This window comes from Pollachius pollachius (assembly GCF_949987615.1).
Source record: "Pollachius pollachius genome assembly, chromosome: 2".
Classification (NCBI taxonomy): Eukaryota; Metazoa; Chordata; class Actinopteri; order Gadiformes; family Gadidae; genus Pollachius; species Pollachius pollachius.
This window is the reverse complement of record NC_136935.1, coordinates 1628874-1643415: the sequence shown is the minus strand read 5'-3', so window position 1 is coordinate 1643415 and position 14542 is coordinate 1628874. Positions and strand designations below refer to the sequence as shown.

At 42.8% G+C, this 14542-nt stretch overlaps 1 protein-coding gene across 1 annotated transcript; it reads left to right on the top strand.

The window, feature by feature from the left end:
• Positions 1–1994: 1994 nt before the first annotated feature.
• Positions 1995–8364, top strand: LOC307071638 (poly(rC)-binding protein 3; the record flags this gene model as incomplete). Its single annotated transcript, XM_079730687.1, has 12 exons — positions 1995–2075; positions 2234–2257; positions 2526–2558; positions 2664–2780; positions 2965–3096; positions 3441–3569; positions 3954–4040; positions 4864–4914; positions 5379–5454; positions 6694–6746; positions 7505–7674; positions 8025–8364. The coding sequence occupies 12 exons, from the start codon at positions 1995–1997 to the stop codon at positions 8362–8364; spliced, it is 1293 nt and encodes a 430-aa protein (XP_079586813.1).
• Positions 8365–14542: the final 6178 nt, after the last annotated feature.

Here is a 14542-nt window from a genome sequence, read left to right as displayed (position 1 = left end):
AACACACACAAACGCACACACTAACACACAAACAAACACATGCTCAAACACACAAACACACACAGGCACACAACTCTCTTCTAGTTATTGGCTATAACTGGATTGTCATCATTGCACAGAGGGTGAGAGAGTGTACAATAAAATGCAGTCTGGCGGATAGCAGTGTGGGCAATGTCAAGGTACAGTTAAATCAGAGGATATTGACCAGGTGCAAATGGCCTTGTACATATCTTCCATTTCATTCTCCGTCGCAATTTACTAATTTAAAAAGCATGTTATTAATATTTTATTTGACCATGGCTAAATGTCATCCGTCTGCTACAAAGAAAGGACATCCTACACAGCTCTTAATTGTATTGCCATTTATTAAATATAATCACATGGGCCATGCTTTGGGCACCTTGGTGGTCGGTTTTTTAGATGTGGAATGGGGACGGGGAATTCATTGTTCATTGGTTTGCTTGAGTATTTTATAGAGTTAAAGGTCAGATATGATACCATTACATGAAAGATAGAGCACAGTGCGATTGGATTGGTTTGAGGATTAGATGGCCACACCTCGGTGCCCTCCACCAATGGCGTATCCCCCAGATTGCATCATCTCGGTTCCTGGAAGAATTTGTGTATTTCGTGATCGGCTATAAATTCTCTGGCTAATTTGGGAAGAAGTCGATTCAGCCGAATTAGAATATCAAGACGCAATGAATGTAGTCATAAATCCAGAAAGAAATTAATCCAGACCAACACAGTTTTCTATTTTATTTGTTTATTTTCCAATAATCATATGCAAATTGAAAGTTTTGGTTTGGCAGAGTCTGCTTTAACACCATTTCTTATTGACCCCATAGTATATAAATGTTTAAAAGCTTCCTGCTAACCCTTTAATGTAATAGGGCTTGTACATCAGAATTCCTCATGAAAAATTGAGAGGAATCAGCACAGTTGTGGTCCTGTGTAACCCTACATCAACACACATTTTGCCACATTTCACTGGAGAAACCCTGTCACAGTTTCCCCATAATGACAAATAATTTCACGATTAATTATTAACAATGACGAAAAAGCACTAACATAATACCTTACATTCCAATGCTCATGTGCTTCAAAAATGGCGAAGGCCTTTGCGTGTGACGTTGCGATGTAAAGCCCTTTAAGTAACGCAGCCATCTGTTGAACGAGTTCACTAACGGCAGCAACCCCTCAACACTTACAACCACAGACCCTGTCCTTCGTCTTAATCCCTGAAACATGGTGTCATTCAGACAGTGAGACCTCTGTGTGGTTGATGTTGTTATATCCGGAAGCAGTTCTCACTTGCTCCCCGTTTCCTTGGGGAACAGTGTCTTTCTTTATGTCTGAGGTCAGGGAGTCGCTGTCGCCGAACATATAACACGGGTACTTCTTTCACACACCGACAACACCGCCCCCGCAGATAGACGAAAGTAATCAAACACGTGTGAGATGTGAAATGGATGGTTGGTACCTATAGGCTGAGGAAAATAGCTTGCTCTCAATAAAAAAAAAAATTAGGATCATATTTTGTTCCATTGCCTCAGTATCGAGGGTCATCACAGAGTCACACGTAGCGCTGGTAACTCCATATGGAAATCATAGCTCGCTGGGTCTCCGACCACACACAGCAACACACCATGAACACATTGAAACACAGAGAGCCTCACTTTATGAGAAGTGGAGGGAACACGCTCCCTCTTTTGACAAAACAAACCTTTCAGTGTGCGAGTGTCATGGGAGCATGTTAATGCAGTACGACTCCCCAAGGGCACACAGAGTGTCCTCAAATCCCCCCACCTGGAATACGCAACGTGGAAGAGAACGTTGCTTCCCCTTCGCAGGGGGTGATTGCATCAAGATGCTAATGTATTGAGCCTCAAGTGAGCCGTACTCTAAACTCTGGTGATGGCGGCGGTTCATTTCTCGGCTCTGTGTCCCGCTCTTTGCAGAGGGTTAACGCTAACGACTGAGAAACACAGGAGATGTCTGATTTGGAGGAGCTGCAGGGATCGGAGGCGGGCCCGAACGTCACCCTCACCCTGAGGCTCTTAATGCATGGGAAGGTTTGTGCAAACGTTTAGTTTCAATCTGTCTATTTTATGAATGACTGAATGACTCATTCTAAATGGGTAGAATCCCATCAGCGGCTCAGATAATAAGACGTGCCTTTTTCTGTGCTGCCGTATAATCATGCTTTTTGCAATCTCATCTCTATTCACAGGAAGTGGGCAGCATCATTGGAAAGGTACTGGAATTTGATTATTCTGTCTAACCCTGTTGTTGTCACAGTTCTTGAGAATACTTGGATCATCTGGTTTACACAAAGGATGACTGTCGATACAATTTGACTGTCAAACAACTGTCTAATAATTGTGATTAAATGAATTCATTATTTGTCAAACTTACATTCATTGGCTGGTGAAAAGCCGCCCTCGTTCATTATTATCATATCGACATCATAAATGACATGGTGCCATGAAGCGTCTGATTTATGTCTTCTTCAATTCTTTCAGAAAGGAGAAACGGTGAAGAAGATGAGAGAGGAGGCATGTTCATTATCCGGCAATAGGCACCAATTACACCAAAATAAAATATTATTAATATTATAATATTCCAAGTCAGGCGTTTTAATTGGTTCATTGTTATTCCAGAGTGGAGCTCGAATCAACATCTCTGAAGGGTCGTCCCCGGAGAGGATCGTCACCATCACAGGCCCCACTGAGGGCCTCTTCAGGGCCTTCTCCATGATCGCCGAGAGGTTCGAGGAGGTCTGTGGCAGAACATCTAAACAGCCCTCGTTACACTCCTGAACAAACACAGGATTCACCCCGTGGCTTAAGACTGGATTTTGCTCAAGCATGACTTAAGCACAAATTGCTAGACGAAAGTGAACTCTGCGCAAGCCCTCTGAAAGCCCTGTGCTCTCTCCCCCCCTCCGGAACTCTCCCACAGGATATTACTGCGGCGATGACAAACAGCAATGTGACGAGCAAGCCGCCTGTCACCCTGCGCTTGGTGATCCCTGGGAGTCAGTGCGGCTCCCTGATTGGCAAAGGAGGCTCCAAGATCAAGGAGATCAGAGAGGTATGCACAGCTCCTCGTTTCTCCTGTCTGTCATCCGACTTTATATTTCCTTGTGGATGGATTTATTGATTTATGACTTTCCCCAAACAAAAACATCTACGGTGACAGAATACCATCCTCGACTTTAGCTCCCCATCCAAATGCGTTTGTTTTCTTGAAATAATAATGATTTTGTTTTTAAATAATTATGTCCTTAAATACGTCGGGACATCACTTTCCTTCATGCCTAAATCAGTCATAGGTCATATCAATTGATGCCAACAAGGCTTTCTTGCCCCTTATGTTCGATGTGTTTTTTCCCCATCCCTCCCCTTGTGCGTTCTGCTCCTGGGGCAATGTTGCAGACCACGGGTGCCCAGGTGCAAGTGGCAGGAGACATGCTGCCCGACTCAACAGAGAGGGCTGTCACCATCTCCGGGGCTCCGCAGGCCATCACCCAGTGTGTGCGACACATCTGCTCCGTCATGCTGGAGGTAACAGGATGTCCCCACAAAATGTACTCCTCCTCCCTTTTATAATCACCGCAGGGTGAAAGATTTGTCCAAACCCCATACCAGCAACGACCACACCACAGGGTCTGTGCAGTAGCAAATTGCGTGAATGTTGATTCGTTTTGTTGTTTGTTGTATTAACTGTTTTGCCTATGAAACACTCTCTCTTCGAAAGAACGTTCTTTAAAAGCTATCCCTTTTTTGGGGAAATGTCCTATGACATTTAGTCAACTCTCCCTTTATGGAAACAAAAATATGAAGTCAATAAGCATGTAATCCCTTACCTGCTAAAATAGCTGGGGCTGCGTTTTTTCCCCTCCGTAATTTACAGCAGTATATAAAATGTGGGTTAATTTCATCCTCCAGTCCCCCCCAAAGGGAGCTACTATTCCATATCGTCCTAAGGGGTTGGCTGGGGGCCATGCGGTACTATCTCAGCAGCACGGCGCACCAGTAAGTATCCCTGCACTCTTCCATCAGGTTCCTAAGAGCTCATAATCCCCAGGATCTCTGTCAACGCGAATATCAATTAGATGCGTTGGCTGTGTGGTGACTAACAGAATGTCATATATGTATTCACCACCAGAGGGACACCGTCCTATTTTCTGTAGTACAACAGAAACACAAGTTCTGCTGACTTCTGGCAATAAAAAGATAAATAGAGGTTTAAAAAAAACAACAACCAATCAATTCTAAATTTGAACCACAGCTACAAGGAAATAAGATGATGTGTCTGGCTTCTGATGTACGCTACTGTGTCCATATAATGTCTAACAACGTGTAGGCATTCTAAGCCTTACACGTAACCAGTGAGACACCTCCTCATATTATGTACATAAAGTCTACCATAATAAGGAAATGTTAAGCAACACGGTAAATAGATACAAATGTAATATACATAGAAACATATTAGATATAGTGAAATCCACTGCTGCAGCATTCTTATGATATTGCAGGATTTATATTAAGCTGATTGAGGCTAAATCAAGATTTACGGCACAAAGCAGCCGGCAGAAAGCATAACCGTAATGAAACGTACAGAATGGTTGACCTGTTCACAAATGCTGGCGTGCTGTATTGCTAGACTTGTGAAGTGGGGGGTATTTGATTGATGTCAAACTCAGCACTAGATTTCGTTGTAACACTTTTTGTGGCACTACAAATCTCCCAGAAACAAAATGAAACGAAACGAGAGGAGCAAAACGGTTCTGAATGAGAAAAAATCAATGTCATCATAACAGCAATTCATTCTTTATTTCTTTTGTGTGTGTCTCAGGCATTTGCAATCCCAGGTCATCCAGGGCAGTATGCCTTCCCCCATCAAGATGTAAGTGTGTTTGGTGGAGCGCTCCCCTCTGCATCTGTCCCTGATGACCTAGTCCTGCCCATTCCTCCCGAGTTACCACCACACCCTCTGTGTCCCTCTTACTCAGCAAGAATGACCGATGAACTCCCCGTTCTGCTGACGTTACTAACACTAACAAGCCGCAGCTGCACGCTCTGATTGATCACATATCTAGTCACAGACACCACCACACTGACCCTCTAAGGATAAAGAACAATCAGCCCCTTACGCACCACCGTAGACAACACACCACTGTGCTTTTCACCGTGAACTGCCACAATAACTTGATTCTTTCGGAGAAAATCTGAAATCTGCACATCTCTCCGCAGTGACACAATCATCAATCTCGTTTGTGACCCTCTGATTGGCTCTTGGTTGTAGTTTTCGGGCGCCTCTGAAATAATCCAGTTTGATTGGTTAGCTCTAACTTCCTTCCTACCCTGCAGTTGACCAAGCTTCACCAGTTGGCTATGCAGCATATCCCCCTCCCTTCCCTTGGGCAGAGCAACCCTACCTTCCCTGGTACGTACCCAAGGATCCCTGGGGAAGTCCATGTCTCCCTGTCTCTCTCTCTCTCTCTCTCTCTCTCTCTCTCTCTCTCTCCCCCTCCTCCCCCCTAGCCAACCTCTCTCTCACTCTCTCTATCTCTCTCTCTCTCTCTCTCTCTCTCTCTCCCCCTCCTCCCCCCTAGCCAACCTCTCTCTCACTCTCTCTATCTCTCTCTCTCTCTCTCTCTCTCTCTCTCTCTCTCTCTCTCTCTCTGTCTCTCTCTCTGTCTTTCTCTCCAAACATATGCTTCCTTTTAAAATCACACCATCACTGAACCCCTTCTGTCCAAGGACGTCCAAGTCTGTTTACATTGTCACAATAACAATTCTGCCTCCTGTGGGTTTATACGATTATGCAAATAGCGTTTATTTTTATAAACATAGGTAACCTCTAGATAATTGTCTTATTACCCCCTTGGAGCTGTCTTAGTGTTGATAGTAAATAGCATATCACATACCCTTACATTGATGCTGCTATTGCATCTGAGAGCATACAAAGTAGCTTGTAGAGACCCAAGCTTTGAGAGGAACATTGTATTATCCTCTGCAGTTATTTCCTATATCAATGATAAGAGCATGGCAAATTGTAAATAGAAAAAAGAAAGCAGTTTGAAATAGAAATGTGCTACAAATTGAAATAATATTTTCAATTTCGCACTTCGTTAAAAAACCCAAATTGACGATGCCGTCTGCCCGATTCCCTTCATAAATCCTGAAATGTCCCTTTCCCCTCCCTTTCCCTCTTCAACATGTTTCCCTTAATTCTAACATCGTCATGGTGCCCCCCCCCCTCTCCCATTCCCAGCCTCAAACATCCCATCGCTACATCCAACAACTAATTCAACTTCCTATGACTACTAACTACAAGACAGCACTGTGCATTATCTAAGCAACACAAGAGAGCTTGTCTTAATCCTGAGATGTAATTTAGATAAGCTGTTTGTGGTGCACATGCAGTAGGCTGTACACAAGAGCTGTGTTTTGCTATCAAAGTGCCCAATTGGTCTTTGTGTATTGAGCCCTGTTGTGTGTGTTCATGTATACTATGGTTCTCTGCTATGATATTTTTGCTACTTATCAAATGCATGTTCTTTAGTCATCATCCCGAGGGCATCAGGGGATTGAGAGCCACAGAAAGATAAACCCAGTCAGGGCGAACAATGAAATCCATTAGCCGAACACAGGTGTTACTTTTCACTGTCTCGCTTTTCAGGATTCGATGCTTCCGCCCCGACTAGTTCACAGGAGCTGGCCATACCGAACGATGTGAGTGACCATCCCTTCTGAGTTCCATTTAGACGCACATCCCCATGAAACCCCTTAATGGTACAATCTCTTCCTGTGAAGCTCGAACATGCACTCCCGGGTAATGAAACAAGTCCTGCTGTCCGTAGATTCATAAACAAAAACAGTCCAACACAGGCCCAGTGTGCTATTAAGCTCTGCAGATTTCCTTTTAGAAACAAATAACACTTAATGGGGCATTAAAAAGGGAATATTTACAGATTGCCTTTACAGATTAAAGCTGCACCAAAGAATGTCTCTTTAGGTGTTTATGATAATTTAACAGTGTATAATAGTTTCAATAATATACAACAATAGCATCTTATTATAACGTTTGCAATTTGGTATGCAGTGTAGGTTTGCAATTAAAAAGACAGCATTCAAGCATTAATTCAAGGTGGTGTTGAATGTCACAGTGACAGTATAAATCTATTTCTACTGATTATTTAATCTCTTTTGAACATGATTAAATAAATGCTGTCATTCATTAACACCCAACAGGCTCCCATTTAATATGGTGTATGAATGCAAATGTCAATGTTTGCATTTCATGTTTTTTAAAATGGTGGCAAAAAAAAACCAGTAGCGCTTGTAAGTCATATTAATGTTTCACAGCAATATGTGCCCTCATTACGGTTTGATTCATAGGTCTAATCCAGGCACTGGGGCAACTGTCTAATTGTCTGGTTTGTAAATAGTGTGTCGAACCAGGCTTATTTTTACTCTCCCGCTCTACCCAGTTCATTGGCTGCATAATTGGAAGACAAGGCAGCAAGATCAATGAGATTCGCCAGGTCTCTGGAGCCCACATTAAGATCGCCAGCACAGCTGATGGCTCACCCATGCGGCAAGTCACGATCACAGGCTCCCCGACCAGCATCAGTGTGGCTCAGTATCTTATCAACGCCAGGTAAGCCCCCCCGCTCTCCGCCTGGCCTCGCATCACAAACCACACTTAAAGTAGCCTTGTTCTCGGTCGGGCTAGGCTTGAGTTAGCTGCTAGTCACTGCTCCTTTTCTACTTGATAGCATGGCGTTCCATATTTTCACTTCTTTTATTTTTTAACACATAACATTCCTCCATTAATTCACTTGTTTTCTCCTACCTCTCCCCTTTTTTTTTGTCTCACACCCTTTTTCTCTCCACTGTCTCCCACCTCCATCGCCCCCCTCTTCTCCAACACCCCCCCAATTCCCTCCCTCTCACCTCCCACCCCCCCCTCCCGTGCTTCGCCTGCTGTCCGCCGGCCCTCCCCTGCAGCTTAGAGATGGCTAAGTACACCATGCAGGCCGCCTCGTCCATGGCCCCGATGGACCTCAACATGAGCTTTCCCCAGTCCGCCCAGGTGGCCGTCTCCTCGCCTAGCTCTATGGCCATGCTGGGCGCGCCGCCCTCCTCAGCCATTAACGTCCCCTCCCCCTCTGCGCTAGCTGCCATGCAGAGCCAGCACTACGCCGTGCCCGTGTCCAGCCTGCTTGGCATGAAATCTGTCCCTGTCCTCACCATGCACCCGGCCGCCGCCTCCAGCCTAGCGCAGAGCCTCTCCCACTACACGGCTAAGATGCCCAAGTCTGAAAGGCAGAAGTTTGCACCCTATTAATTGTTAGCCATGGATTGATGAGGGGGGGGGGGGCGCTCTCTGGTCATCAATTGTCGATGACGTGAATAAGTGGACATTTGCTCTGAATATTTATATTCCGTGTATAGGCGACCAGCTCACACTGCCCTACTAACCCTACCGCAGACGGTGTTTTCTAATTCCTCGTGAATCTTAGCAACTGTAAGGATCTCAGGTTGATTTACATGCTGTTGCTGATGCTACATCAGGAGGCTACCTACTGCTAACTGTAACAGCTGGGGTGTTGTAGTTCTGCGATGCCGATGTGCTATAAGCGGCATGTGATGATCTCAGGACTGTAGACAGAGCCTCGCTAGTTATTTGCTCTGCGTTAGATAATCAGTTTGATATTCAGGTTGTGTTCTGGGTGTCGGTGTGTTCTCTTCTCCCTGTTTCTGCATGGGATTACTGTCGGATACTCTCGTCCCATGACCAAAAATATAAAGGTTAGGCTAACTTGAAATGTGAAATTACCATCGGTATGAATGGCATATGCTATATGTCACATCATAAGGGACTGAAGCCCCATTTGGAGCGGATTATAACTTCATGTCTAAAGGAAGCGGTGAAACATTTCCTTTCAAACTGTTTTAATAGATTAATGTTCTGTTATGGTCCTTTTCTACCATAATGTTACAATTTTTGAGTTGTGTTTTTCTTCTTAGTCATGTGATGATTTGATGTCTTGATGTGGGATCTGGTTTTAAGTTTAATCTCCCAATCGTGTGTATTCTTGTTATATTCCCTCTTTCCTTCACTAGGCTCTCGTCAATGGTAACAGGCTTGGGTGTTCTGTATTAAGTTCAGATGGGATTGTCCTAAGGCCACATCATTGGATTGTAGAGGATTAGACTCGTCATGGTAACCCTGTTGTCTAGCCTCACTAAATCATGTCATTGGTTCTGTTCTGATAAATTAAAAGCAAGTAAGCAATTTCAAGTTCTTAAGTAAGACGGTAGGTAAGTAAGTTAGTAAGTCAGTTGATAAGTAAGCATACTTACTTACTTTGTTATTTAAAAAAATATAAATAAACATCTGTGTTTGGTGCTGGTGTTTTAATTTCTGTATGTGGGTGAACTCATATTGTAAGTTTTGAAAAATAAAATAAAGACTTTTTGATAAAAAAATTATAAATGTAATGTTTTTTCATGAGTTGCATTCAAAGCATTATCATGCGTATACAACGATTCACAATTGTTGCATTAAATCCAAGGGAACTTGCATATTCATGGTTTTGTTTTTATTGCTCAGATTTATGTCCTGTTTTCATCCATGCGACCGTAACCCAACATTGTTTTTGTTTTAAACTGTTCATTCATCTTAATGTCAATATCTCAGGAACTGACACATTTGTGATCTAGCCTATTCGTCAAATCAACCTTGCTCTAGGAACTATATTTGATTCTCCGGATCAACGTTTCTAGGGCTGATGTTCATCTTTGGTTTGATTTGGATGGTTCTCATTGCCTGCAACTCTTTCCCTATTCTGCTAGCTGCAAAACGTTGTAAATACCTAAATATAAAACATGACCACAATAACTGGACTATTTCCATTTTTTCAATAGACCTGCTTGTTGTACTATTCTGTGTTTTCCAAATTTACAAAACCACAGAGACAAAACCATGCCAGCAATTATAACAAACTAAACGGGGTCTTCTGTAACAACGATCCTGATGTTCAGTTGTGGAGATGTGTAACTTAGGCCTACAGGTCTACTTTTAGCCTGATCTACTTTATAAATCCACCTAGAGAGTCGAAGTCCCCGGACACCAGGAGGCGTATTCAATACATCACAGGAATAACATCAAACTGTTCCATGCTCTGCCTCTAATGGCCATGTAGCCTGCTGATAAGCCGTCACTTTCCGCACTTGCTGCTCACTCCATTTTACCCATGTCCGGCGATTTCAATGGATTTTATATTCTAAAACCTAGAAGTAGCCGAGATGGAGCTGTAAACGGACTATTCCTACCATCGAGGGTAAAATGTTGAAGAAGGTTGAATCAATAGTTAATGGGGGTGGTGGAATCGTCATGACATTGAAGAATGTCGTTTCAACGTCGGGGGAGTCTGAACAGTTGCACAAAGTCTTGCTCATGTGTGCGGATGAAGGACCATGGCCACGGTGACGGCGGCTCTGAGTTCGCAGCCAGCGGTAGGCCAACTTCTGTATTCATGGTTTCGGAGGTCGGAGACACGCCCTGACTTTCAGTTTATTGTTATATTATACTGCAGATCACCACTTATTATTGATCAGCCAAAGTGAAACGTCATCAGATGCCATCTGACGTAATTTGGATTTAGTTAGACGTGCAAATGAGCGAAATTAAGTAATTATAACAGAAATAGGCCTATACCGTATATAAAAATAAAAATAAACCGCAACACCAAACAGTGCAACAATGTCAACATGCTTCCATCGATGCTTGGCTTCGGTTTCAAAGCTGCAACAGCGCCATCTCGTGGCGAGAAGGCGCTATCAATTCCCGAGGACCAGCGGCTACTTGCAAGTGACGTAGAAGCGCTACTGTTTTTTTTTTGTCACCCTTTTACGAAAAAAGTGCCAATGTAGACGGCAGGAACCTCGGCATCGGATGCACGTCGAGCTCCCTCGCTACGTGGACCAACGGGGCGGACAGAAAGGACTGAATGCGTTTCACTTGTAGCTGGTAAAGTTGAGCTGGGGAGACATATGACCCGCAGCGAGCATCCTCCCGGCTGTCTGGAGCGTCAGTTTGCCGCTCTTCAGCAGAGCTAATTTGTTGCTCTCGTGTTCGGGTTCCTTGCCGACGACTGTGGACCGGGTTTGATTTCAGCCAAGCCGATAATAAAGGGATCAGGGAAGACACGGACACAATCAAGGTAAAATGCAGTACTTTGTTGTGCACTCCTTTATTATTTGAGTGGAATATTGCAAACATATTGAAATATTTTCCGTCTAGCGGTTAATCTTAAAGTTGAACCCCGATGTATCGACAGGTACCATGGCGATTTGGCACCCTTCATATTGTTTTTAAAGCATTACACTTGTTTTAATTCTGTATTGGATACATGCCTAATGACACAGCGCGGCTGAGCGTAGAGGAGTAGAAAATGCATGGCTATTCTAACAAGATATTAACGAGGCACTCTTATAGACTGTCTAAATAGACTGTCGTTGTTAAGAGACAACGTAATAGGCCCAATGTGTTCGCGTGTAAAGATCTTATAATCATGCAACATAACCCCTGGCATGAGTGTAATAACATGAGTGAATTGAGTTTGACACCGTCTAGACATGGCTAAAGTAAAGCAAAGACCTCGACATCTCTGTTTCAAATAACAATAATGATAATGATCATAGTACTACTACCAATAATAATGATAAGAAGAATATAATTATTATTATTTATTATTATTAATGATAATAATAATAATAATAAAAGTCACAATAATAAACAAACATAATAATGGCTAATATGAACAATACTATATGAAGTAAAGCATTCAACCAGACGTATGACACAGTTCAGGTGGTGGCGTGACACTCAGGGAGCAGGAACAGTGACAGTTGTGAATGAAACGCTGGTAATACACCGCTTTCCCAGAAAACCTTGATGGATTTAGGCCACAAGTAAGTTCTACACTCGTAAGATAAAATTCAATAAGACAGGCCTCAAGCAATCTTTTTTCAGTGAATGACGGGGAAAGAAATACTCTCCTTTTTCTCATTGGTGCAATTAGAGGGCACAATTTCACACAGTTTAGCGCTGTGTCCTGTTTTCAAGTTGAGCATCATTAAATCAATGCCTTCTCAACCTTGTCAAATCCCACCAGCTCCCACCGTCTGAACCCTTTAAATCCCATCTTCCTCGAGCTGCTCTGAGCTGAAGTCAACCAATACTGGACTTACGTAAATGTTAAATGTTGTGAGGATGATATCGCTGGGCCACCAGAATGATAAATATAATATATTATTCATCAACATACGTACTCTCTCTTACAGATTAGACTCATTACAAGGACAGGTTTGGGCTGATGTCACGTTTGAACACCAGTCAACAGAAAGCAGCATATGAAGCAGCTGCCTGGGGAGAATGCCTGAAGCCATGCCTTCAAGGCCTCGCTTTGGTCATGCTCTTTTCCTTATAAATGTGTTTTCATTTAATTGTATTGATTATTTAGGCCGTTTAATGTGCAGTTTTTATTGTCTGCAATCGGTCCAGCTATAAAAACCAGACACCAAATATAACATGCGTCTGTCTTGAGATCAGAGTACAGGTACATTTTGTCATGCATGACATGGAACATGTAACACATGTAACATCCCCCCACTGAAGGACAGTGACACAGTCACACAAAGGAACAGGGCTGGCTAGCCGACACTGTCCTGCTTCATAATGACATCTCATCCTTGGCAATTCAATCTCAAAGCAAAGTAAAACCTGTACCAGTACAAGGTTCACATCCTGAGCACTGCGGGAGCACCCGTGGCGATTCCGCCCCACAAGCTGAAGAAAAGACTCGCAGGAATACATTCGATTAATCAGCACCCACTGTAAAGGAGAGCAGGTTTTAAATTTGGATTTGGAGGTGGTTTGAGATTAGCAGTGGATAAATCCCAGCTGTTGTAGCGTAATGGTACAAGAGGCTATGGTTAATGGCCTGAGACATTTACAAGACTTTGAGTGATTTACCTGTCTAATGATGCAAATGACTATCTTGGCAAAGGTGCCACATTCCTTCTTTCATCGCCCGAAATTGTTCGTCAGCACTCACTGGCTTGTCAGATTAACAAGCCACACAGTCATCGGTCTTTTAATTGCAGAGCATAGACTACTTAAGTTAGCATTTGCCACCGTTGGCCATGTTTAGTTGTCGCCATTTCCTTTTGCCACTGCAACTTGATTTGTTCAGTATGCAAATATGTATGTCATGTATTGATTTTCAATAAAATGGCATTCCTAGGAGGAACCAATAGAGGGCCTTACAGGGAACTGTAGCAAGGGATGTGCTTGTAAAGATGCCGGATTGTGTTTGACTGGGATAAAGCTGGGATTGCTGTCCGCCCTGATTTCCATACTGTTAAAATTGTCAGTGTTAAGTCTCTAAAATAACTCACCCAGAATGAATGATATGCAACATTTCTGGCTGAAATATTCATCTTAGTATCTATTAGGACTAGACAAGGTTAGGCATTTATTTGATATGTACTTAATTTCTACTCAAATGATAATCATCTATGGGACCACTCCAGAATAAATATGCAATTTATATTTAATGCCTAGCACAATTAAAAGTAATATCTCTCATGTCTAACAGATTGTTAAAACAACATTAGCCACATAATTATTATGATCCTGCTTGCCAAGTCCATAGCAAGATAATTGAATTAATGAGGTTTCTTAACGTACACTATTGGCCAGGGAGTAACTTAAAGGAACTCAGCAGCTTAATGTGAATGCTCTGTTGGCACTGATATGAATCACACAAAATAAAAACATCTAGACTTGGTTCATAACATCTTAAGAATGACCTGTCGAGGTGTTTAATCGCATTAATTACATATTTCCATTGGAGTCGGACCACAGTGTTGGAATGGCAGGTATTCAGTTGTATATCATTACATGTAAAATATTATTGATTATTAGCAATAAGGATTTTAAGGAAGGCATATTTCATGATCCACAACTGGCAGCTTACAGTTTTAAAATAAATAGCTCCTACTACCCCAGAAAAGTCGTATTTACCGGTGTACCAGTTATGTCCGACTTCAAAATGTGTAGAACTATATTGAATTGAGGCTGCCAGAGGTCAAAATTGCCTTTGTAACAGCCACATGAACCCACATACACACACACATCACTGTATTGTTAGAGAAAACATTAGATTTTTATGGTCAGTCGGACCATAAAGACCTGTTTTGATGTGGCATGCTATAAACGTCAGCTTCCATGAGTGCAACCAGATGAGATACCTTGAAAGGAAAGGAAAGATCCAATGAGGCAACATGTGGAATGCTCTCATTACCAACCCAGCTGTCCAAAACAGCCCAATTCCCTGGTACACATTACCCATTACCCACGTGCACACTGCCATGCTTTGTCTGGCAATGCAGTTAACATAGAACGTGAACAGATTATGTATTTTTCACACTATGTTGTTTGTGAGCTCGAAACA